The sequence below is a fragment of the Rhinoderma darwinii genome, chromosome 1 (assembly GCF_050947455.1).
Source record: "Rhinoderma darwinii isolate aRhiDar2 chromosome 1, aRhiDar2.hap1, whole genome shotgun sequence".
In the NCBI taxonomy this organism is placed as follows: Eukaryota; Metazoa; Chordata; class Amphibia; order Anura; family Rhinodermatidae; genus Rhinoderma; species Rhinoderma darwinii.
Window position 1 is genome coordinate 631,888,494 of NC_134687.1, and position 27,197 is coordinate 631,915,690.

A 27,197-nucleotide genomic window follows, 5' to 3' on the forward strand; every position below is an offset into this window, starting at 1 on the left:
TGAATGGAGAGGAGTGCATGAGGCTGATTGGTCAGTCTCATACACTCCCCTGTACAACGCCCACTTGGTCTAAAGTAAAAACACGCCCACTTTGGCATTAAGAAACTCATTAGCATAAATATAAAATCGCTAATAAAGTGGTTTAAAATAGATTGTTTTTCTAAATAAAAAGCATTACTGTCACCTACATTATAGCGCCCATCTCCTTATGTAGGAGATAGGGCACTTATAATGTGGTGACAGAGTCTTTAATCACGATATATTGCGATACATTAGAATTACAGTGTATTGTACAGATGATCTAAACACGTCATTATAGGGGTCACCTGGACACAGAGCAGCCGGAAGAGCAGGGACGTGTTGCTATGGTAACGCTCGGAGAGGTGAGTATCGGCCTTGTTGTATTTTTCTAGTAGAAATTCCAGCGGAATATTCGGCCGGATTTCCTTGCGTGTTGTGGGTCGTATTCGCTACGTGTGAACATTCCCTTAATCCGCACGGTGACCGACATTAACAAGAAATGTATAAGATTTAATGAATAAGTTGTATGTACCTAATATTATGTCATTACAAAATACGACTCGTCCCATAAAGCATCCGACCGCTACAAAGACCAGAAATAACAACTTACCGCTCTCTGAAGCCCCTGCAGTACTTACCTCAAAGAGGCCGGCACTGAAGGGGTTAAATCCCTGCTCAGTCTGGGTTTAGGAGTCCAGTGGGGGGGGGGGGGGGGTGATTGACAGATCTCTATATAAAATCATACAGGGTTGACTGATAACAGAGAGAACACCCGACCGGCGCTGCTCGCTACCTCTTCACGGCAATAGCTGAAGGACCTGTGATTATATCAAGATCACGTGACCGCTGCATCTGGGGCGGAGCTTAGAGGTGGAATGAATGAGCGAGGGATGAAGAACCTGTGATGATGATGATGATCAAGTAACATGAGGGGTCATGAAGATCACGTGACATAAGGGGTCATGAGGATCACGTGACCGGCGCAGGAGTAGTCGGAGCTAAGCAGTGCAAAATATAATAGCTTGTGGTGAAAGGCCCTGTGATGACGTCACAACGATGTAACCGGGACAGGAGAGGCGGGGCTTATCAGTGGAGAGGAGAAGCAGTGGATAGAGGACTATGACGATGATCACGTGACTTGAGGGATTTGAAGTCATGGATTCAGTGTTTTCTTCTATAGGTTGTCAGCAATTGTGTGAGAACTGGAGCCAGGGAAATGTTGGGAGTTGTAGTCCTTTCTTCATATCCCTCGCTCTAATGTTCTCTAATATCACATAACAGCCTGGACATGCTGGGAGTTGTAGTCTTCTGCTTTTATACCCCTCCCTGTAATGTACTCTATCACATAATGACAACCTGGACATGCTGGGATTTGTAGTTCTCTCATAACTCCCTGTAATGTCCTCTGATATCCCATAATAACAGTCCGGACACGCTGGGAGTTGTAGTCCTATAACCCCTCCCTGTAATGTCCTCATATTTCCAATAATAAAAGCCTGGATATGCTGGGAGTTGTAGTCCTCTCCTCTTATACCTCCTCCCTGTAATGTCCTCTGATATCTCATAATAACAGCCTGCACGTGCTGGGAGTTGTAGTTCTCTCCTCTTATACCTCCTCCCTGTAATGTCCTCTGATATCCCATAATAACAGCCTAGACATGCTGGGAGTTGTAGTCCTCTCTTATACCTCCTTCCTGTAATGTTCTCTGATATCCCATAATAACAGCATGGACATGCTGGGAGTTGTAGTCATCTTATACCCCTCCCTGTAATGTCATCTGATATCCCATAATAACAGCCTGGACATGCTGGGAGTTGTAGTTCTCTCCTCTTATACCTCCTCCCTGTAATGTCCTCTGATATCACATAATAACAGTCTGGACATGCTGGGAGTTGTAGTCCTCTCCTCTTATACCTCCTCCCTGTAATGTCCTCTGATATCCCATAACAACAGCCCGGACATGCTGGGAGTTGTAGTTCTCTCTTATATCTCCTCCCTCTAATGTCCTCTGATATCCCATAATAACAGTCTGCACATGCTGGGAGTTATAGTTCTCTTCTCTTATACCTCCTCCCTGTAATGTCTTCTGATATCCCATAATAACATCCTGGACATGCTGGGAGTTGTAGTTCTCTCCTCTTATACCTCCTCCCTGTAATGTCTTCTGATATCCCATAATAACATCCTGGACATGCTGGGAGTTGTAGTTCTCTCCTCTTATACCTCCTCCCTGTAATATCCTTTAATATCCCATAATAACATCCTGGACATGCTGGGAGTTGTAGTTCTCTCCTCTTATACCTCCTCCCTGTAATGTCCTCTGATATCCCATAATAACATCCTGGACATGCTGGGAGTTGTAGTCCTCTCCTCTTATACCTCCTCCCTGTAATGTCCTCTGATATCCCATAATAACAGCCTTTACATGCTGGGAGTTGTAGTTCTCTACTCTAATACCTCCTCTCTGTAATGTTCTCTGATATCACATAACATCCTGGACATGCTGGGAGTTGTAGTTCTCTCTTATACCTCCTCCCTGTAATGACCTCTGATATCCCATAATAACAGCCTGCACATGCTGGGGGTTGTAGTTCTCTTATACCTCCTCCCTGTAATGTCCTCTGATATCCCATAATAACAGCCTGGACATGCTGGGAGTTGTAGTTCTCTCCTCTTATACCTCCTCCCTGTAATGTCCTCTGATATCCCATAATAACAGCCTGGACATGCTGGGAGTTGTAGTTCTCTCCTCTTATACCTCCTCCCTGTAATGTCCTCTGATATCCCATAATAACAGCCTGGACATGCTGGGAGTTGTAGTTCTCTCCTCTTATACCTCCTCCCTGTAATGTCCTCTGATATCCCATAATAACAGTCTGGACATGCTGGGAGTTGTAGTTCTCTACTCTAATACCTCCTCCCTGTAATGTCCTCTGATATCCCATAATAACAGCCTGGACATGCTGGGAGTTGTAGTTCTCTTCTTATACCTCCTCCCTGTAATGTCCTCTAATATCACATAATAACAGCCTGGACATGCTGGGAGCTGTAGTTCCCTTCTCTTATACCTCCTCCCTGTAATGTCCTCTGATATCCCATAATAACAGCCTGGACATGCTGGGAGTTGTAGTTCTCTTATACCTCCTCCCTGTAATGTTTTCTGATATCCCATAATAACAGTCTGGACATGCTGGGGGTTGTAGTCCTCTCCTCTTATACCTCCTCCCTGTAATGTCCTCTGATATCCCATAATAACAGCCTGGACATGCTGGGAGTTGTAGTTCTCTTATACCTCCTCCCTGTAATGTCTTCTGATATCCCATAATAACAGTCTGGACATGCTGGGAGTTGTGGTCCTCTCCTCTTATACCTCCTCCCTGTAATGTCCTCTGATATCCCATAATAACAGCCTGGACATTCTGGGAGTTGTAGTTCTCTTCTCTCTCCTCCCTGTAATGTCCTCTGATATCATATACTAACAGTCTGGACATGCTGGGAGTTGTAGTTCTCTTCTCTTATACCTCCTACCTGTAATGTCCTCTGATATCCCATAATAACAGCCTGCACATGGTGGCGCTGAAGCGTTGGGGGATTATAAGAAACAGCATGGGGTCTTTTCTTAATGTTATATGTATCGTATAAAGCAGGGGTCTCAAGCACACGGCCCGCGGGCCGCATGCGGCCCCTGGAGCTGTCATCTGCGGCCCGCGGGACACAGAGCCACTAGTATCGGCTCTGCTCCGAGACTCTGGAATTCCCTGACATCGCTGTCCACATATGAACAGCGAAGTCTGGGGCTTCCCCAGAGCCGGAGTACCGAGCAGAGCGCTGGTGTCGGCTCTGCTCCGGGACTCTGTGGAATTCCCTGACATCGCTGCCCATATATGGACAGTGTGTCAGGGTCTTGCCCAGAGCGGAGCAGAGCGCTGGTGTCGGCTCTGCTCCTGGACTCTGTGGAATTTCCTGACATCGCTGTCCACATATGAATAGCGATGTCTGGGGCCTCCCCAGAGCCGGAGTCCCGAGCAGAGCGCTGGTGTCGGCTCTGCTCCGGGACTCTGTGGAATTCCCTGACATCGCTGTCCACATATGAACAGCGATGTCTGGGGCTTCCCCAGAGCCGGAGTCCCGAGCAGAGCGCTGCTGTCGGCTCTGCTCCGGGATTACGTGGAATTCCCTGACATCGCTGCCCATATATGGACAGTGTGTCAGGGTCCTGCCCAGAGCGGAGCAGAGCGCTGGTGTCGGCTCTGCTCCTGGACTTTGTGGAATTCCCTGACATCGCTGTCCACATATGAACAGCGATGTCTGGGGCTTCCCCAGAGCCGGAGTCCCGAGCAGAGCGCTGGTGTCGGCTCTGCTCCGGGACTCTGTGGAATTCCCTGACATCGCTGTCCACATATGAACAGCGATGTCTGGGGCTTTCCCAGAGCCGGAGTCCCGAACAGAGCGCTGCTGTCGGCTCTGCTCCGGGACTACGTGGAATTCCCTGACATCGCTGCCCATATATGGACAGTGTGTCAGGGTCCTGCCCTGAGCAGAGCGCTGGTGTCGGCTTTGCTCCTGGACTCTGTGGAATTCCCTGACATCGCTGTCCATACATCGACAATGATGTCTGGGGCTTCCCCAGAGCAGGAGTCCCAGTGATGTCAGGAGCACAGCTGGAGTCTCAGGAAGAGCCTACTAGCGCTCTGCCTGGGACTCCAGCTCTGGGGTTGCCCCTGACATCTCTGTCCATATCTGGACACACGCTGCATGAAAAACAACGCATGTCTGAATAGCCCCATCGAAATACATAGGTCCGTGCGATGGCCGTTGTTTTAACGAGTAACACGGACGTAAAATACGCTTGCGTGAATCAGGCCTCATGCACACGAACGTAAAAACGTACGTAATTACAACCCGGAATTACAGGCCCATAGACTTCTATTGGCCAAGGGTACCTTCCCGTTTGCTTACGGGAAGGTGCCCGTGCCGTTGAAAAATATGGAACATGTCCTATTTCAGGCCGTAATTACGGCACAAGCAGGCCCATAGAAGTCTATGGGGCTCCCGTTATTGCGGGTGGCTACGTGTGTGCACCCGTAATTACGGGAGCGTTGCTAGGTGACATCAGGGGATAGTCACTGTCCAGGGTGCTGAAAGAGTTAACAGATCTGCAGTAACTCTTTCAGCACCCTGGACAGTGACTACCAATCACAATATAGATAAACCCGTTAAAAAAAAAAAGCTCATACTTACCCAGAACTCCCTGCTTCTTCCTCCAGTCCGGCCTCCTGGGATGACGTTTCTGCCCATGTGACCGCTGCAGCCAATCACAGGCTGCAGCGGTCACATGGACTGCCGTGTCATCCAGGGAGGTCGGGCTGGATGTCGAAAGAGGAACGCGTCACCAAGACAATGGCCGGAAAGAATGAATTTTGTTTACTTTTACTGCGGAAAGGGCTGCCCCTTCTCTCTATCCTGGACTGATAGAGAGAAGGGGCTGCCGCTAAGTGTAGCACAATTTTGCAGAGAAAACGGGTCCGTAAATACTGGTGGAATACAGGTGACAAAGGACCCGTATTTACGACAGTATTTACGGACAGGAAAAAATACGTTCGTGTGCATGGGGCCTTACTATATAATATCATTACAGGGAGGAGGTATAAGAGGACGGAACTACAACTCCCAGCATGTCCAGACTGTTATGTGATATCATTACAGAGAGGAGCATAAGCAGAGAGGAGCATAAGAGAGAACTACTACTCCCAGCATGTCCCAGCTGTTATGTGGTATCATTATAAGGAGTATAAGAGAAGAGAACTACAACTCCCAGCTTGTCCAGACAGTTTTTATGTGATATCATTACAGGGAGGAGTATAAGAGAACTACAACTCCCAGCATGTCCCGACTTATTATATGATATCATTACAGGGAGGAGGTATAATAGGAGAGAATCCAACTCCCAGCATGTCCAGACTGTTATTATGTGATGATATTACAGGGAGGAGTATAAGAGGAAAGAACTAACACTCCCAGCATGTCCAGGCTGTTATTATGTGATGATATTACAGGGAGGAGTATAAGAGGAAAGAACTAACACTCCCAGCATGTCCAGGCTGTTATTATGTGATATCATTACAGGGAGGGGTATAAGAGGAAAGAACTACAACTCCCAGCATGTCCAGACTGTTATTATGGGATATCATTACAGGGAGGAGTATAAGAGGAAAGAACTAACACTCCCAGCATGTCCGGGCTGTTATTATGTGATATCATTACAGGGAGGAGTATAAGAGGAAAGAACTAACACTCCCAGCATGTCCGGGCTGTTATTATGTGATATCATTAAAGGGAGGAGTATAAGAGGAAAGAACTAACACTCCCAGCATGTCCGGGCTGTTATTATGTGACATCAGAGGACATTACAGGGAGGAGTATAAGAGGAGAGAACCAGAACTCCCAGCATGTCCAGACTGTATGATATCAAAGGCCACTACAGGAGGAGATATAAAAGAGAACTACAACTCCTAGCATGTCCAGGCTATTACTACATATTACAGTACATTACAGGGATGAGGGATAAGGGGAGAGAACTACAACTCCCAGCATGTCCCTGCTGTTATTACATTATATCAGAAGACATTACAGGGAGAGGTATAAGAGGACAGGACTACAACTCCCAGCATGTCCCAGCTGTTATTACATTATATCAGAAGACATTACAGGGAGAGGTATAAGAGTACAGGACTACAACTCCCAGCAGTCCCCTGGCTCCAGCTCTCACACAATTGCTGACAACCTATAGAAGAAGAAAACGCTGAATCAATTACTTCTCCAGAGCGGAGGAGCCCCGCCCCTAACAGGGATCCGCCCCTCATGTCACTTGATCATCATCATTTCAACGCACAGCACAGGAGACCCGCACGCTCACGGAGCCCCGCCCCTCATATCACGTGGTCATCATCAGCGGTCCTTTATCACCCACATCTCTCTGATAAGCTCCGCCCCTCCGGGTCACGTGGTGGTGACGTCTCACAGGTCCTTCTACTACACGTTTCTCCACTGATAAGCTCCGCCCCTCCCGTCACATGGCGGTGACGTCATCACAGTTCCTTCAGCTATTGCCGAGTAAGAGGTAGAGAGCATCGCTGGACAGTTCGATCTGTTATCAGCCATCCCTGTATGAGTGTGTATAGAGAGCTGTCAATCATTGAGTGACCCCGCCCACTGGACCCTGACTGAGCGGTGATTTAACCCCTTCAGTGCCGGCCTCTTTGGGGTAAGTACTGCAGGAATCTCAGAGAGCGGTAAGTTGTTATTTCTGGTCTTTGTAGTGGTCTGATGTTTTGTGGGACGAGTCGTATTTTGTAATGACAATATTAGGTACATACAACTTATTCATTAACTTTTATACATTTTTTGTTAATGTCGGTCACCGTGCGGATTAAGGGAATGTTCACACGTAGCGAATATGACCCACAACACGCAAGGAAATCCGGCCGAATATTCCGCTGGAATTTCTACTAGAAAAATACAACAAGGCCGATACTCACCTCTCTGAGCGTTACCGTAGCAACACGTCCCTGCTCTTCCGGCTGCTCTGTGTCCAGGTGACCCCTGTAATGACATGTGACCTCTCTAGTCTGTGATTGGCTGCAGGGGTCACATGACACCTTCTTTCTTATATGTGTACCCTTTAGCGTTGCTGCGAACACGCGGTGTAGCTGCAGAGGATTCTGGGAACAATGACGTTTGTTGCGGAACTTCACTTTCCCATTGAAGTTAATGGGGAAATTCTGCAACAAATGCGCAGCGAATTCATCATATAAATCCGATATTCTGCGTGTTTATAATCCGCACCGCAGGTTAACCCCTTAAAGAGCAGGCCATTTTCTGTTTTCGTTTTCCTCTCCTTGCCTAATTTTTTTATTTTTCCCTTGACTGAGCGGAGTGAGGGCTTGTTGTTGTTTTCTGTGGGGCGAGCTGTAGTTTTTAATTACTTTTTATAAAAAATAGTTTTTTACATCTAAGGTGAGCAAAAAACATCGATTCTAGCTTTTTTTACGGCGTTCATTGTGCGGGTAGATAATGTTACATTGTAATGGTTCTGACTTTTACGGATGCGGTGATACCAGTTATGTTTATTATTTTGTTTTTTTTACGTTACTTTAGAAATAAAAAGTGAAAAGGTTTTTTCTTGCGTTTTTTTTCTATATTTTTTTGTACATAACTAAAAACTAGTGATGATTAGATCGCTGGTACAATACACTGTAATACTAATGTACCGTGATTAACATTAGGGCTTAAGAGCAGCAGAAAGATTGCAGACCTTTATTAGGCCCCCAGGCTTCCATGACAACCATCTGCACCCCATGATTTTGTCATGAGGGGGCGATGAGCTGTCAGAGTGGACCACCCCCTTTCTCTTACATCTTAGATGCTGTGGTCGCTATTGACCGCGGCATCCAAGTTGTTAAATGTCCGGGGTCAGCGTTCTCTCTGATCTTGGCTGTTAGTGTGAGGTGTCAGCCTGTAAACCCGCTCCATACTTCTCTCCCCGCACAATGACGTTCAGTGTTGTCATGGGGATGGCCGCGTTTGGACATGATGGATTACTGGCGTCTGTCTTGTTACTATCTAGAAGGGGTTTATAAATTTGCACCATTCATGTTGTACATCTGACATACTGAACCTGACATTGTAGAGAGCGGATGAGAAAAACGACGTGATGTATTATAATCTATATCTTTCTTACTAGTGTACACACCGTTATCTGTACAAGACGAAGAACTATTTGTAGCTTTGTTATAATTCCAGGATCGGCTTTTTATGACCACGGTGAGAATAACCTTCAGTGGTGAGACAAGTATGACTCCGTATTTCACTCTCACATAAACTCGGGGGTAGACGTTGCCCTCGTGTTGGGGTCTCTCTGGAATAACTCTTACACCATCCCGAATAATGTCGTTCAGTCCTGACCACAAATGGGAAGACACTTAAAGAGGCCCTGTCACCACATTATAAGTGGCCTATATTGTACATAATGTGATCGGCGCTGTAATGTAGATTACAGCAGTGTTTTTTTATTTGGAAAAACGATCATTTTTATGACCTATTTGAGCTTTATGCTAATAAGTTTCTCAATGGACAACTGGGCGTGTTTTACTATATGACCAAGTGGGCGTTGTACAGAGGAGTGTATGACGCTGACCAATCAGTGACCAATCAGCGTCATACACTTCTCTCCATTCATTTACACTGCAGATAGCGATATAGCTATATCGCTATGTACAGCCACATAAACACACTGTAACATTACTGCAGTGTCCTGACAGTGAATATACATTACCTCCAGACAGGACGTGATGTGTATTCAGAATCCTGACACTTCTCTGCACTTCTCTGTGAGTTACAGCATAGCAGGCATAGTCTCGCGAGATTACGCTGTTAGGCCCCATGCACACGAACGTAAAAACGCCCGTAATTACGGCCCGTAATTGCGGCCCGTAATTACGGGCCCATAGACTTCTATTGGCCACGGGTACATCCCCGTATGCTTACGGGAAGGTGCCCGTGCCGTTGAAATATATAGAACATGTCCTATTTCAGGACGTAATAACGGCACGGGCAGGCCCATAGAAGTCTATGGGGCTCCCGTAATTACAGGTGACTATGTGTGTGCACCCATAATTACGGGAGCATTGCTAGGCGACGTCAGGGGATAGTCACTGTCCAGGATGCTGAAAGAGTTAAACGATCGGCAGTAACTCTTTCAGCACCCTGGACAGTGGCTACCGATCACAATATAGATCAACGTGTAAAAAAAATAGAAGTTCATACTTACCCAGAACTCCCTGCTTCTTCCTCCAGTCTGGCCTCCCGCAATGATGTTGTAAAGGATCTGCCAGGCACAACTTCTGTGTATACTCCCATAGGTAATCAGTCTGCACCTGAGTCTGTGTCTCTGAGACTGACTCCATCTTCCACCACTCAGGATGGCAGGCTTAGGAGTGGGAGAGCCTATCGCAGCCTGGCCAGACGGAGCTAGCTCCCGCCCTCTGTCTATTTATACCTGCCTTTCCTGTTCCTCCTTTGCTTGTGATTCTTCTCGTGTGGTTTCCTGGCCCAGCTACAGCTTCTGACTATTTGATCCTGCTCCATACTGACCCTAGCTTACTAACTACTCTTCTGCTCTGCGTTTGGTTCCTCGTGCACTCCTGGTTTTGACTCGGCTCGTTCACCATTCTTGTTGCTCACGGTGTTGCCGTGGGCAACTGCCCCTTTGCTTTGTGTTCCCTTGTCTGTTTGTCTCGTGCACTTACTGAGTGTAGGGACCGCCGCCAAGTTGTACCCCGTCGCCTAGGGCGGGTCGTTGTAAGTAGGCAGGGACAGAGTGGCGGGTAGATTAGGGCCCACTTGTCCGTTTCCCTACCCCCGTCATTACAGACGTTTCAGCCCATGTGACCGCTGCAGCCAATCACAGGCTGCAGCGGTCACATGGACTGCCGCGTCATCCAGGGAGGTCGGGCTGGATGTCGAAAAAGGGACGCATCACCAAGACAACAGCCGGGTAAGTATGAATTTCTTTTACTTTTACTACGGAAAGGGCTGCCCCTTCTCTATATCCTGCACTGATAGAGAGAAGGGGCTGCCGATTAGTGCAGTGCAATTTTGCAGCGAAAACGTGCCCGTAAATACGGGTGGAATACTGGTGACACCGGACCCGTATTTACGGGAGGAAAAAAATACGTTCGTGTGCATGAGGCCTAAACTGCCATTTACAGCGATATCTCGCTGTGCTGTGCTGTAGTCTCACACAGACACTACAGAAGTGGTCAGGATTCTGAATATACATCCCGTCCTGGCTGGAGGAAATGTATATTCATTGTCAGGACACTGCAGTAACGTTACAGTGTGTTTATGTGGCTGCACATAGCGATATAGCTATATCGCTATCTGCAGTGTAAATGAATGGAGAGAAGTGTATGACGCTGATTGGTCACTGATTGGTCAGCGTCATACACTCCTCTCCACAACGCCCACTTGGTCAAAAAGTAAAACACACCCAGTTGTCCATTGAGAAACTCATTAGCATAAAGCTAAAATAGATCATAACTCCGTCAAAAATGATCGTTTTTCTAAATAAAAAACACTGCTGTAATCTACATTACAGCGCCAATCACATCATGTACAATATAGGCCACTTATAATCTGGTGACAGGGCCTGTTTAATAATGTTTCTGAACTCCTTAAACTTCACTCTGAAAGAAGTCATAAAATATCATCATTTATAAGTCCGGTCATTATTTTTGGGGCGATAACAATTATTTATAGTTTAAAAAAATCCATAATAAAACATTTTGTAAGGTGTAGGTTTTTTTTTCTGTACACAATTGAAATTGACAACTCCTCATTACTCCACGATCTCGAGGTGAGGATGTTCTTACATAGGAGCCCCCTCCCAAAAACGTAGGTGCCTCAGTCGATATTGACCTCAGTATCGAGGCAATTGAACGGTTGTAATCATTGTTCTCTCAGGTTTGCAGCAGGGTGTCAGGTCTTCCCCATGTTATGTGAACAACTCCTGACTGGTAAATGTCCGGTGCAGGAAGGGGTTATATTAGTAAAATACAAGTTTACACTGAATCTTATCCCACAATCTAATCATGCAGGTTTGGCTGGAGGGGTTTTTTGATTTCCTCAGACGCTTCACTCTATCACTTCACTCTATCACTCTATCACCGGTAGTGAATGGCATAGTACACTTACCTGTGTACAGCGCTGGAAACTTCTTCACGGGGGACAGAGCACCTAGGAGGCTCATATATCTTCAAAGAGAAAAGCTCCAGAGACCCCAACTCCCCTGCCATTGTAACGCACTTTGCGTGTACGCGGCGCAGTACTAAGTTTCCATGCTGACAGGCTGACTCAGTTTGTATTCATTGCCCTCCGCCTAAACCACCACAGGTGGTCGGCTAAACGGTTGTAGGCTTTTCCACATCAGACAGACCGAGATCACTTTCAATAAACCTCTTTATTGCCACTAACGGTGAGTGCCTCAAGTTTCTACCTTCTACACTAAACCACCACAGGACTCCCCTTCTCCCACGGTTAGTTAGCATATTACCCCCAATGGGTGGCTGCCCTCACCCAGGCAGTAGATAATCCCACCCACCTCTTTCCGGCCATAGCGGATGCCTTACAATGCTTTCCTCAGCAGTTAGCATCTCAATTGTCTGACCCCTCTCAGGCACCACAGTCCATTCAGGCCCCCAGACATTCTTCCCTGGATTGCACTCGTTCTTGTTCTCCGAGGGCATCCTGCAAGCGGGCCATGAAATCAAGGAGACATCATTCTTCCTCTGATTCCTCTTTGGACAAAAATGCTGCAGGTGTCCTTCATTCTTTTCATTCAAGAGATATATCTGAGTCCGCTTCTTCAGGGGACGTCTCTCTCTCCGACTGAGAGTTTGACTGCAATAGAAGCGAATCCACTCCTCCTGCTGTGAAGGATCTCCTTTAGGATTGCAGAAAATCCTGCTGAATCCCCTCAGAATTAGTTATTTATGCATCGCTACAGACGACCCCCTCTGGTCTTTCCAGATCATAATGGTTTTGACAAATTGCATGGAAACACACTGACCGGCCTGTGCACGTGTCAGAGAGTGCGAACTATATGTTTCCTTTCTCTTCTGAGTGTATTGCAGCTCACCCCAAGGTAGATGCTCCTATGGCCCAGCTTTATGAAAATGCTACCTTACAGGTTTCAGATGCTTCCGCCTTAGAGGATCCTGCTTAAAGACGCCTGGGTGCGGGAGGTTGTGTCGACAGGCTACAAAATAGAGTTTACTTCTCACCCACCTGGCGTTTTTTTTTTCTGTCAACTCCCCCTCGGTTACCCTCCAGGGCCCAAGCTTTTTCTCAAGCCATTCAAAGCCTCCTACATGAAGGAGTAATTGTCCCAGTACCAACTCCGGAACTGTTTAAAGAGGCTCTGTCACCAGATTTTGCAACCCCTATCTTCTATTGCAGCAGATAGGCGCTGCAATGTAGATTACAGTAACGTTTTTATTTTTTAAAAACGAGCATTTTTGGCCAAGTTATGACCATTTTTGTATTTATGCAAATGAGGCTTGCAAAAGTCCAAGTGGGCGTGTATTATGTGCGTGCATCGGGGCGTTTTTACTACTTTTACTAACTGGGCGTTCTGACTAGAAGTATCATCCACTTCTCTTCAGAACGCCCAGCTTCTGGCAGTGCAGACACACAGCGTGTTCTCGAGAGATCACGCTGTGACGTCACTCACTTCCTGCCCCAGGTCCTGCATCGTGTCGGCCACATCGGCACCAGAGGCTACAGTTGATTCTGCAGCAGCATCAGCGTTTGCAGGTAAGTAGCTACATCGACTTACCTGCAAACGCCGATGCTGCTGCAGAATCAACTGTAGCCTCTGGTGCCGATGTGTCCTCGCTCGTCCGACACGATGCAGGACCTGGGGAAGTGACGTCACAGCGTGATCTCTCGAGAACACGCTGTGTGTCTGCACTGCCAGAAGCTGGGCGTTCTGAAGAGAAGTGGATGATACTTCTCATCAGAACGCCCAGCTAGTAAAAGTAGTAAAAACGCCCCGATGTACGCACATAATACACGCCCAGTTGGACTTTTACTTTAAACACGCCCACTTGGACTTTTGCAAGCCTCATTTGCATAAATACAAAAATGGTCATAACTTGGCCAAAAATGCTCGTTTTTTAAAAATAAAAACGTTCCTGTAATCTACATTGCAGCGCCTATCTGCTGCAATAGCAGATAGGGGTTGCAAAATCTGGTGACAGAGCCTCTTTAAAGGGTTTTATTCAAACCTTTTCACAGTACAAAAGAAGAACGGATCTCTTAGATCCATTTTGGATCTAAAACGTCTTAATCGATATGTGAAGAGACTAAGGTTTTGCATGGAGTCTCTTCGATCGGTGGTTGCTTCCTTGGAGGTCAACGAGTTCCTGTCCTCAATAGACATGAAGGATTCTTATCTTCATGTTCCCATTGCTCAAGTACATCAGCATTTCCTGTTCTTTGCAGTAGGTTCCGAGCATTCCCAGTTTGTGGCCATCCTGGTTCGGCTTGCCACGGCTCCAAGGGTCTTCACCAAGGTCATGGCAGCGCCCATGCCTCTCCTCAGATCCAGGGGGATAGCGGTTTTCCCATATTTGGACAATCTTCTGGTGAAGGCACCTTCCAAACAGGACAACTTGGATAGCCTCAACATTACACTGGATTGTCTCCACAGATTTGTGTGGCTGATGAACAGCACCAAGTCACCCCTCACTCCTTCTCGGAAAATGGAGTTTCTAGGGATAGTCCTGTATACACAGGCAGCCAGGATATTACTACCCAGGTACAAAATCTCCACTCTGACAGGGAGTGCCAGTACTCCACAAGAATGCTCCTTTCTCCATTTGCTTCTGCATTAAAGTCTTGGGGAAGATAGTCTCAACCTTCAAGGCAGTCCTATTTGCTCAATTTCACCTCAATCTCTACAGCTGGCAATTCTATCTTGTTGGGAGTCTCCAGACTACTTGGGACTGATTATCAGTCTGCCCACTTCAGTCAAGAAGGAGCTGCTGTGGTGGATGTCTTTCTCCAACATCAATCAGGGAAAACCCTTCACAACTATCCACTGACAAGTCAACACAACAAAGTTTGTCCGGGCGGTCTGCTGGGGGGCGGCCTTCGGCTGCCTCGCAGTTGAGTGCACCTGGTCTGACCCGGAAGCTCCGCTCCAGATAAACATCTTGGAGCTGAGGGCCAACTTCCTGGCTCTGTCTCACTGGACGTCTCATCTCCAGGGTCCTCCAATGCGCATACAGACAGACAACTCTACAGCAGTTGCCTACCTCAATCATCAGGGAGGTACAAGAAGCAGGACTTTATGGAAATAAATTGACAAGATCCTTCGCTGGGCAGAACAAAATGTCCCAGCAATCTCAGCAGTGCACATCCCAGGAGTAAACAACTGGGATGCAGATTACCTGAGCTGGAAACGCCTGGATCCTGGAGAAAGGTCTCTTCATCCAGAGATTTTTCACTGCTTTTGCATTTGGTAGGGTTTTTCTGATGTCGATCTCTTCGCCTCTCACCTCAATCACAAGTGCCCAGACTACGTCACCAGAACCAGGGATCCCAGGGAAATAGGAGCCGATGCTCTGGTTCTCCCCTGGTCGTCCTTCAACCTCATTTTATCTTTTTACTCCCCTTCCACTCCTGCCTTGATTGCGGAAAAAGGTCAAGGACGCAGGAATCCCAGAGCTTGGTATACGAATTTCATGCTCCTATTAGCAAACGCCCTGTGGCTGCTTCCTCAGCGTCACAACCTTCTTTCCCAAGGTCCAATATTCCACTCTGCTTTACCTCTGCTGCGTTTGATGGTTTTGCTGTTGAAACTGCGGATTTGAAGTCCAAAGATTTCTCTGATCCGGTCATGCAGACCATGATTACGGCCTGGAAGACTCAATCCCTAAGAATTCAGCATCGCACTTGGTTGGCTTGCTTTAAGGGATGTGAAGCCCATCAGTTACAACCCCCCCGTTTTTTCATCCCGTTTACTCTGGCCTGCCTCCATGTCGCTTTGGATCTTGGACTCAGGTGGACTATTTTTAAGGGGCAGGTTTCAGCTCTATCTACTCTATTGCAACACGTTTTGGCTTTCCACTCTCCAGTTAAGACTTTTTTGCAGGGAGTCACACATTGTGCTCCTCCCTTATCATTCTCCTCTGGAACTTTGGGATCTCAATCTGGTCCTTAACGCTCTCCAGACTGCACCCTTCAAACTTTTGTGGGAACTTTCTCTCAGGATCTTATCCTGGGAGGTAGTTTTCCTTGTGCCTTTCACCTCTATCCCTAAAGTTTCTGAGCGGGCAGCCTTGTCCTGCAAACCTTTTTTCTTGGGGACAAGGTGGTGCTACATCCAGTGCCATCTTTCCTTCCTAAGGTGGTTTCCTCCTTCCATCTTAATAGGGACACTTACCATCCTTCGTTTTGTCCAAAATCTTCTCATCCAGGTGAACATATTGCTTGGATGTCGTTAGAGCCCTTCGGGTCTACATTGCAGCTACGAAGTCCTTCTGGAAATCAGGCTCCCTATTTGATGTTTCTAAGGGCCCTCGTAAAGGTGGTCCGGCTTCAGAGGCTGGATCCGGTTGGCTGCTAAAAGGGCCTACACTGTTTAAGGGTAGGGAACCTCCCTTACGGGTTGCTGCTCATTCTACCAGGGCAGTTGGGGCTTCCTGGGCGGTGCAGCATCAGGTTTCTACCCTTCAGGTCTGTAAAGCCACCACCTGGTCCTCGTTTCATACTTATTTGAGGTTTTACCGGAACCATTATTTGGCCTCTGCTGATGCCAGTTTGTGTCAGATGGTGTTGCAAGCAGTAGTGGTTTAGGCTGCTCGCATGGCTATGATTCTTTTTTCCCACCCTAAGGGACTGCTTTAGGACGTCCCATGGTTCGGTATCTCCTAGTGAATACTTTAACAAGAAAACAGAATTTTTGTACGTACCAGTAAAATCCCTTTCTCGTTGAATTGGGGACACAGGTCCTGCCCTATTTCTTTATTGCTATGTTTTTGGGCTTCTTGAGGTTGCTTTTCTCATTGGAAACATATTGTATTAAACCTTCTCTGCTCTCCTACTGCTCTTGGTACAAACTGAGGAGCTGAGTGCTCACAGAGGGTATAGCCCACTGGGCGGAGCCACACCTTTTTAATATTTACCTATTGTCAGCGGCCTATACCCACGATACTGTATCCCCCAGTGAATTCAACGAGCAAGGGATTTTACTGGTAAGTACAAAAATCCTGTTATCAATCTGCTCCGCTCCACCTGCGCTATAACATAAAAGATCACAATGCATGTTCCCTTTATATATAATGTCATCTCAGCTGCTGCAGATCCTCAAAGTTCATATTAAAAACTGACTGCATAGTGTGCACCATGACTTGTGAGGTGTCAGCAATGTCTCCCCTGTATCTGCCATGTGTCAGGAGACAGGTCTTCATTGTCTGGGGGGGTCTTTATTTTACTCTTCTAGGCTGAAAATTCTTGAGACATGCCATAAATGTCTGATATATGGGGGTCCTCTGACCCGCCTGGTGAGGTGAAGACTGCATCCAGGAGGAGAATGAATGGAGAGGTGAGCACACATGTGCATGGCGCTCTCCATTCACCTCTATAAGAGTCCCAGAAACGTCCGAGCATGGTCAGAGTTGGGATCCGCATCTATCAGACGTTTCTGGCGTATCCTGCAGAGAAATGTCCATGTTGGGAATACCCCTTTAATCAAAAGAAAAACCCATATCTGGAGCAGCACTGTAGCCAAATAACCTCTCGGTGGGTGCAGAGCTTCAAAGGAGGGACCTCTCCTTCAGATCAATACAAAGAATAGGCAGGGAAGCAGCACTCCAAAGTGTAAAAAGGGTTTATTCACCACAACATCTCAGTGCAATGTTTCACCCTCTCCATGAGGGCATTTTCAAGCATATCATAACAGTTATCACAGGGTTTAAATAGGGAGCATAGCTCATTAGATAACAAATATAATGAATACAAAACAATCCATAAATAAAGTGAAAAGTGCATATACATTTCATTAGTAATTTTGGTGCTAAAGAGCCGGATCCGTTACAAATGGACGGTATATTGCAAAAAATTCATATTTATACAAAAGTGAAAAAATACAAAAGTATCACAAGTATATGAATAATTAGTAACATGTGTTCACCCTAATCCTGATTTAAAAACAAACTGTCACTCATTCTTTAGGTAAAGACTATTGGATGACACATTAATAGATCCATGCTGTGTTCGGCGTCCTTGCCGTTATACCATGCATGCGTCACTAAAGTGCATACTATTGGACCATTAGGATCATCTGACAGAAGTGTGATGAAACGCAACGAGTCTCGTGGGATAATCCAGTCCCGCACATGCTCAGAAAGACTGAGCACCTCTGTGAACAGATCCACGTGATTTACACTAAATCTAATGGAACGCAGCAAATCTCTTGGGGGGTGATAGAATCCCACGCATGCTCAGGAAGATAAAACACCTTCGTGAACAATGTATATGATCTGTAGTTATGCGCATGCTCCTGATGTATCATAAATCGCATTCTCAATACGGAGAAAATAAAGAGAACCGGTTCACATAGAATTACCGAGCCATTATTATTATTTCAAAGGACATTAACATTATATATGAATTAACTGAGTGTAAAGATTTCTTTATTGTATAAACTCAATATTAGAGTATAGCTCAAGGTTCATGCCATCTGGTGTGGGTTTACATGTGAATAAGGCAACACTTAAGGCATCTCCTGTTCCTTGTGGGACTCTCTCCATTCATTCCTATAGGAGTTCCAGATACAGCCGAGCACGGCCAGAGGTAGAGCTGCATCTATCAGACATTTCTGGCATGTCCTGAGGAGAAATGTCCGTGTTGGGAATACCCCTTTATTCCTTGTGTTGACCGCTCTGAGAAGATGTTTCTCTCAATGATCAATAAGTGAGGTTCTGTACAGGGGCGGATTATAAGGAGGGCAATCTGGGCAAGTGCCCGAGGCTGGAAGGGGGCCAAGTTTGCCCCGGTTCTCCCGTACCGGCTGTTAAATTTACAGCCGGTTCAGAGAACCGGAGTGAAGCGGGACCTCTCACCCAATTATATCCGCATCCTAAGGATGCGGATACAATTGCTTACTGTAGTGCTGGCGAGACAGGGAACTATCCGTTCCCTTCCTTCCATTTGGGACATAGTGGGCGCGATGTCATCACGCCGACTGCGCTATTACGCTGGATGACTCCGTCTGGTCTCTGACCAGTCCTGCAGCGCTGGAGGAAGAAGCGGGAACGGGGACAGGTGAGAATGTTTTTTTTTGTTCTGGGCAGCGTTGGGAGTAAAAGATGCAGGTGGCATTATCTACAGAGTACATTGTAAGTGGCGCTATCTACAGGGGTCATTATCTACTTAGGGCATTGTAACTGGCACAATCTACAAGGGGCATTATCTACAGAGTGCTTTCTAACTGGTGCTATCTACAGGGGTCATTATCTACTTAGGGCATTGTAACTGGCACAATCTACAGGGGGCGTTATCTACACAGGGCATTGTAACTAGCGCTATCTACGGGGGACATTATCTAAAAAGGGCATTGTAACTGGCACTATCTATAGGGGACATTATCTACAGAGGGCAATGTAACTAGCGCGATCTACGGGGGACATTATCTAAAGGGGGCATTTTCTACAGAGGGCATTGTAACTGGCACTATCTACAGGGGGCATTGTTAGTGTGTGATGCTTTACTTTACAGTGTTTGACAATTTAATTCAGGGGCACAGTGTATAGTACTATTATATTCAGGAGCACAGTGTATAGTACTATTATATTCAGGAGAACAGTGTATAGTACTATTATATTCAGGGGCACAGTTTATGAACTATTATATTTAGAAGCATAGAGTGTGGCATTATAAGAAATTTAATCTTCATTTATAGGTGCGGAAATGTTGGAAAAGTGAGGAGCTGAAGAAATCTGAGCTGCAAACTGCAGGAATGGGCCGTGCCCGGAAGAAGTCTGGACCGGATGGAGAAAAAAAGAGAAAAATAATCTGAGACATCACCTGTGAGTCACTCAATGTAAATGTTTATTCACCCTGTGACTGATCAGTACTGTAGTCACTGTATGATCTGTAGCGAGATGACGGATGGAAGCATTCTTTTTTGTTAAATAGCAACTCCCAGCATAACCTAACCATCGTTCTGGCTATACTGGGAGCTGTTGTTTTATGTCGTACAAATTTATACAGCAGGGGTTAAACTGAATTTGCAAATGATCCCTGTACTGAACTGTATTTGTTCTGGTGCTGTATATATGTACTGAGCTCGGTTCTGTTGCTGCATATATGTACTGAGCTTGGTTCTGGGGCTGTATATATGTACTGACCTTGGTTCTGGTGTGGTATATATGTACTGAGCTTGGTTTTGGGACTGTATATTTGTACTGAGCTTGTTTCTGGGACTGTATATATTTACATTCTCTTAAGATAAAAGTAGATGTTAACCCCTTCCCCCTGCTTGCATTCTGGGCCCTAATGACCAAGCCATTGTTTACATTTTTCCATTGTCACATTCGAAGAGCTATAACTTTTTTATTTTTGCGTCGGCATAGCTGTATAAGGTCTTGTTTTTTGCGGGACGACTTGCAGTTTTTATTGGTACCATTTGAGAGTAGATGCGACTTTTTGATCACTTTTTATCACATTTTTTTTAAGTCAGGATTAACAGAAAACAGCAATTTTTCCATTGTTTTTTATTTTATTTTTTATGGCGTTCACAGTGCGGGTTAAATAATGTAACAGCTTTATAGTCGGGGTCGTTACGGACGCGGCGATACCAAATATGTGTAACTTTTTTGCTTTATTGTAGTTTTTTTTAATAGTAAAGCATTATGTAAGGGGAAAAAGTGGGTTTTTCATTTATTATTTTTTTCACTTTTTTTTAAAATTAACTTTATTAAACTTTTTTTACTTTTATACTAGTCCCACTAGGGGACTTCACTATCCTTCGATCGCTATTATAATACACTGCAATACTTTTGTATTGCAGTGTATTACTGCCTGTCCGTTTAAAACGGACAGGCATTTGCTAGGTCATGCCTGCGGCATGATCTAGCAGGCATTCGCTCCAGGCAGACCTGGGGGCCTTTATTAGACCCCCGGCTGCCATAGAAGACACAGACACTCAGCGATTTTATCGCCGGGTGTCGGTGGGATGAGAGGGAGCTCCCTCCCTCTCTCCAAAACCACTCAGATGCGGTGCATGCTATTGTGCACCGCATCTGAAGGGTTAAACGGGTGAGATCGATACTAATATCGATCTCACCCGGCAGAGCAGGGACGCTCCCAGCCCTCAGCTGCCTCTGGCAGCTGAGAGCAGGGAGATTTCACGGCTCCCTGCTCTGTTTACTTTATTCTACAGCAGCGCCGTGGAATAGCGGCGCTGTAGAATAAAGCCCATTAATGACCGCCGTGAAAAGGCTATTTGGCGGTCATTAAGGGGTTAAAATCTACTTTTACCTTAAGAGAAGGTAAATATATACAGTAAAAACAAAACCAAAAAACCATGGAGGAATCTCCGTTTTTTCCAATTCACCCATTATATGGTACTTTAAATGGTGCCAATAAAAGCTACAACTCCTCCCGCAAAAAAAATAATCTTTCATACACAACTCCATTGACCCAAAAATAAACAAGTTAGAAAGCTCCTGACCACTTTATTGTCTCAAAATATTCTGCTTTTTCTCTTCTGTATGGCTCATTCTGCTTTTACAGCTAATTCAAAACCGTTCCAGATCTGTGGCCGCCTAAACAGAAATCTGCAAATATATACGGTGCAGTGTTTTCAAAGTTCGGGGGAGGAGGGGCAAACTTGAAAAAGTGCCCGGGGCCCATGGTACCCTTAATCCGCCCCTGGGTCTGTATTTCACACATGATGTTGTCCGCTGCATGATTTCCATCTTCTCCTTTCTTCATAAAGACGTCTGCAGTACTAGATCCTCCAGTTCCTCCAGTTTTCTCATCTTCTCCACAACGTTCCTTCTACTGAATGACCCACCAAGGATGGACAAGGACAGGAATGAGATGAGCAGAAGAATATTAAACTTCACCTTGGAGATCATCTACCTGTTGAGCGGAGAGGTAAACTTTTCTACATTATAGAACAAGTCACACATAGGGAAGGGATAATACATAATAGGAAGTAATAGGAAGAATCCAGTGTCCTGTATAACGGCGTCCAGACCTTCCAAGTGACGTCAAGAAGCCAACAGCCGAAAAGCTGAAGATCAGCCACCAATATGGTCAGTTATGTATCATATCACCAATGCAGCAATAGTAATGTTGTAGAGCAATGAGAATGACAAGTAGGAGGAACCAGGAAGATCAGGATGACCTCTATATAGAAACATAGAAGATGACGGCAGGAGGAGAGCACATGGTCCATCTAGTCGCCCCCAATATAATTTCCTTTTGAGTTTTGGCCTCGTTCTATTTCTTCACTGTCTTTTTGTAGGTGAGGTCTCTAGTATTACAGATGTGGGGTCACTAGAGCTCTATACAGCGGGGTCACAATCTCCCTCTTTCTACTGAGGGGGGAATACTGTGTTCAGTTCTCTAAGTGTCTCTCTCCATACACAGGAGTACACAATAGTGAAGAAGACATCGGGTGACTGTACGACTCCCATCATCCATGAGTCAGGAGGATGGAGCAGTGGTCAGAGCCCCATCACAGAGCCTCCCCCTCACTCCCGGATACATGAGAAGAACAATAAGAAGAAGATCTTAGAACTGATCTACAAGATGACTGAGCTGCTGACTGGAGAGGTGACACTGCCGGGAAATTATATAGTAACAGCACTGGAGGTGTCTGGTAATGACTGTATCATTGTGTGTGTCAGGTTCCTATAAGATGTCAGGATGTCACTGTCTATTTCTCCATGGAGGAGTGGGAGTATCTAGAAGGACACAAGGATCTGTACGAGGATGCAATGATGGAAAACTACCGGCCACTATTATCACAAGGTAAGCAGAGACCGATAGATATATATATATATATATATATATATAATGTTGGCCATTACTGTGGGCGCAGGCTGGACTAGCAGCCATGTTGAAGTCTTAATACTGTCATGTGCAGTACATATACACGTGTGTGCAATGACATGTAATGTAGGAGCTCCACAATTTCGGCTATTTTCACATTACGTTAGAGCCCCAAGTTTCCTGTATATGTCCATAAATTAATAGCGCTCCTTTCTCTAAACCGATTACAAAAGAGTGTCCTTTGGCATGAATGAATCCAGGAGCAGTATACTGTACGACCGCAGTAAAGCGATGAGTACTGTGCTGTATATAATGCGCTCTTAGCCGCTGGTCTCCCCTCCTGGATTCCTCTCTCGGTAACTTGTAAGCTCTTTTGCAGAAACAGAGGGTTTTGACGTGGGCAGGTTTGGAACACTAAACTTCAGCTACATAACGACATGCTGGGGGCTTAGTGGCTCCAAACCTACTGACAGGTTCCCTTCTAAATGCTGCCAAGTCTGTGAGTTCTGCTACCCCCCGCCTACACAGAATGATTGACCGCTTTTCCTTAGTGACCCTGCTCATAAAATCGGAGCGTGTGACCGACCTTCCTGATGGGGCCAAAGCCTGAGCACCAAACACATGTTCCTTGCTTTACCTCCTGTCCGTGCAGAACATGTAAGGAGCGATGCTGGAAGGAATTAATATTGGCCCCCCACAGACATTGAGATCACCTGCTGCGAATCTGTGATGTGGGGGCTATTACTTCACATTTGTGGGAAGGAACAAGAAAATCATATTCTGCGACGTGCCACTCATTTGCAGTGTGGAGGATGGGCAGTCATACGAAGTATGTTACTGCCAGTGTGCTAAGCTGATACACATTAGATGTCTATCGGCTGGACCCCCTGATTTTCTAATATATGGCGACCTCCCAACTCTTCCCTGACGACAGTTGTTCTGAGCGAGAAGGATCGGCCTGTGGAATTTTAACATGCCGGACACTTTTGTTAGTAGATAAGCCCGCTGTCAAGAGGAGTCTGGCAGTGGCTTTCTCCCTATTGAGGACACATACACACACCACAGAGCATTCATGTATAACTAGGAGGTGAGGAACGATGCTTCACCTGACCGCTATCTAGAGTGTATGGCCGGCTTTAGGCTAGTAGTTCACAAAACTAAGAACCTCTGCAGGTCTCAAATAATGGCTGCGAATCATTTCAGTAAAAATTGTCTCCTTAAAAGCCACTGGATGCTCCTTCATCGTTATGGCCACAATTCGGTTATATTTCAGCATAGGAGAATGGCAAAATAAACATATTTTGATGACAGATGCTCTTTAACCACTTGCTGCACCATGACGACGCCATACATCATGGCGCGGAGGAGACGTATGGATCGCGATCACGGGCTGAGACCACTTCCTACGGCTGCTATCACCATAAACATATTGACCTGCAGAATAAAATGAATATGTAATTTTTTCCAGACGGTGGACGGCATGACACACGGAACACAAAAAAACAATTAAAGATTTGTAGTTTTTTTTTCCAATTGTGCCCCACAAATAATTACTTTTCAGTTTCCCAGTAAATTATATGGTACATTAAATAGTTCTATTAAAAACGACAACATGTCCCACAAAAAGTAAGCCCTCATATGACTATGTTGATGGGAAAATAAAGGAAGTTGGGGAGGAATAGATGAAAAAACTAAAAATGGCTCCGGTACGAAGTGGCTAAAATAGCGATTATCCACAGATAATGTAGATTATACAACCCCAGTTGGCTTCTTATGGGAGAGGTTGGAACATTTTTAACAGACTATACAGAGCATATTGTTGTCCACTGGTGGTAGCACAGAGAAATACAAAAGGTTTATTATATAGCACAAAAGCCATAAAAGACTTCAGGACCAATTAAAAAGTGGTGGACAGTAAACTTAACTTTAACAACCAGTGCCAGGCAGCTGATGCCAAAGCAAATAAAATTAGGAGATGCATCAAAAGAGGCTCATGACAAGAACATAGTTTTGTTTCTATACAAATCACTAGTCAATATTCCACGTGTGGTCTGTGCACAATTTTGGGAAGCTGTGTATAAGAAGGACACGGCTGAACTACAACAGATGCAGAGGAGGGCGACCAAGGTAGTTAAGGAAATGGGTGGATTGCAGTGCCAATAAAGGTTATTAACCCCTATCCGCACCAGGACATAACTGTCCGTCGTCGCGGGAGGTTACTTCCCGCACGAGGACGTACAGTTACTGAGTTTTTCCCGGTGCATACTGTCGGCGACAGTGTGCACCGGGAAGTCAGCTGTCGCCGACAGCTGACACTCCCCTTTTGTCGGCCAGCGGTCCGTTGCCGCTGATTTTGGCAAATTAACCCCTTAAATTCGGCGATCGGTTGCAATCGCCGAATTTTAGGGGTTTCTAGCATATCTGCAGACCCTGGTCCGAAATCGCGGGGTCTGCCGATAGTTAGTATGGCAAACAGAAGCCAAACAATGGCTTCCGGGTCTGCCATGGACGGAAGCCCATCAGGACCAACCTTCGGCTGGTCCTGATAGGCTTCCTGTCAGAGTGACAGGAAGTCACTGTGTCGTTCCCGATGGCACACTGTCGGCGACAGTGTGCATCGGGAACTTGGAGATCAGCTGTCCCCGACAGCTGACACTCCGATGTTGCCGATCAGTGGCTCATCGCCACTGATTTCGGCAATTAACCCGTTACATGCGGGGCTCGATTGCGATCTCCGCATGTAGCGGGTTTGTAGTGCATCAGCAGGCCCCATGCAATCGTGGGGGCTTCTGATGCTTGTAATGGCACCCGGGGGCCAGACAACGGCCCCCACGTCTGCCATGTATGTCAGCCTATGAGGATCAGACTCTGCTGATCCTCGTAGACCAACTGTCAGAGTGACTGTGACGTCACACTGACAGTTGGAATACATTACACTACCTAGGTAGTGTAATGTATTCTAGCAGCGATCAAAGCTGCAGGTCAAAAAAATAAAGTGTAAAAAGTTCAAAAAAAGTTAATAAAAATGTTTTAGAAAAGTGTAAAAATAAAAGGTTTTGTTTTCCTATAATAAGTCATTTATTATAGGGACAAAATGAAAACGTTAAAAAAAAATACACATATTTGGTATCACCGTGTTCGTAACGACCCAAACTATGAAAAGATAATGTTAATTTTTCCGCACGGTGAACGCCGCAAACAAAATAAACGGAAAACTGTCAGCATCGCTATTTTTTGGTCACCACCCCTCCCAAGATATAGAATAAAAAGTGATCAAAAAGTCGCATTTACCCCAAAATGGTACCAATAAAAACTACAACCCGTCCCGCAAAAAACAAGACCTCGCACAGCTTTTTTGACGAAAAAATAAAAAAGTTACGGCTCAGAATAGCGTCTCAGAAAATTAATTATTTTATAGAAACTTAATTTTATTGTGCAAACTCTGCAAAACTTAAAAAAAACTATACACATATGGTATCGGCGTAATCGTACCGACCGGCAGAATAAATTAAAACGTAATTTATTGCGCACGGTGAACGCTGTAATAAATAAAGAATTTAAAGTGCCAAAATCACTGTTTTTTGGTCACCTTAGCTCTAAAAAAGATCCTGAGGGGCCAAAATGCTCACTATACCCCTAGAAAAATTCCTTGAGGGGTGTAGATTCCAAAATAGGGTCACTTATGGGGGGTTTCCACTGTTTTGGTCCCTCCGGGGCGTTGCAAACCCGACATGGCCCTGAAAACCAATCCAGCAAAATCTGCGCTCCAAAATCCAAAAGGCGCTCCTTCTCTCCTGAGCCCTGCTGTGGGTCCAAACATCAGTTTACAACCACATATGGGGTATTGCCGTAATCGGGAGAAATTGCTTTACAAATGTTGGGCGGCTTTTTCTCCTTTATTCCTTGTAAAAATGAAAAAATTCTGTTTCCACAGAAAAATAGGTGATTTTCATCTTCACAGACTAATTCCACTAAATTCTGCAAAAAAACTGTGGGGTCTAAATGCTAACTATACCCCTAGAAAAATGCCTTGAGGGGTGTAGTTTCCAGAATGGGGTCACTTTTTGGGGGTTTCGACTGTTTAGGTACCACAAGACTTCCTCAAACCTGACATGGTGCCTAAAATATATTCCTAAAAAAAGGAGGCCCCAAAATCCACTAGGTGCACCTTTGCTTCTGAGGCCGGTGTTTCGGTCCATTACCGCACTAGGGCCACATGTTGGATATTTCTAAAATCTGCAGAATCTGGGCAATAAATATTGAGTTGCGTTTCTCTGGTACTCTTTTAATAGAAAAATATAAAACATTACAAAATAAACGGTACTTACAAAACAAACAAAACAAAACTTATGTACATTTCTGTGCATCACAATTTAGCCAGCCTGGCCCTTCTTACATACATCCCCACGCATACATAACTATAATCCCATAATCATTCATACACACACCTATACCACCCAACCCCACGAAAACATAACTATAAGGCTGGGTTCACACGACCTATTTTCAGACGTAAACGAGGCGTATTATGCCTCGTTTTACG

General features: G+C 45.6%; 2 protein-coding genes and 1 pseudogene across 7 annotated transcripts in view; 2 read left to right on the forward strand and 1 right to left on the reverse strand.

Moving 5' to 3' along the window:
* Nucleotides 1-1,076, reverse strand: part of LOC142666282 (uncharacterized) — a 55,926-nt gene extending 54,850 nt beyond the window's left edge. For 2 of the 5 annotated variants that reach the window (XM_075846599.1, XM_075846303.1), the window contains exon 1: nucleotides 660-1,076. The gene's annotated coding sequence lies outside the window, so the exon portion shown is untranslated. Of the gene's footprint in view, nucleotides 1-631 lie in introns of all 5 variants that reach the window. The other 3 variants (XM_075846448.1, XM_075846379.1, XM_075846523.1) reach the window with 2 other exon arrangements.
* LOC142656808 (uncharacterized) overlaps nucleotides 1-27,197 on the forward strand; it is a 609,035-nt pseudogene that overhangs the window by 530,702 nt on the left and 51,136 nt on the right.
* LOC142672565 (gastrula zinc finger protein XlCGF66.1-like) overlaps nucleotides 7,080-27,197 on the forward strand; it is a 67,671-nt gene continuing 47,553 nt past the window's right edge. For both annotated transcript variants that reach the window (XM_075847167.1, XM_075847168.1), the window contains exons 1-5: nucleotides 7,080-7,286; nucleotides 19,551-19,677; nucleotides 21,591-21,751; nucleotides 22,250-22,435; nucleotides 22,510-22,633. In XM_075847167.1, coding sequence (XP_075703282.1) covers nucleotides 21,674-21,751; nucleotides 22,250-22,435; nucleotides 22,510-22,633 — 388 coding nt within the window. In that variant the 5' untranslated portion in view covers nucleotides 7,080-7,286; nucleotides 19,551-19,677; nucleotides 21,591-21,673. The remainder of the gene's footprint in view (nucleotides 7,287-19,550; nucleotides 19,678-21,590; nucleotides 21,752-22,249; nucleotides 22,436-22,509; nucleotides 22,634-27,197) is intronic.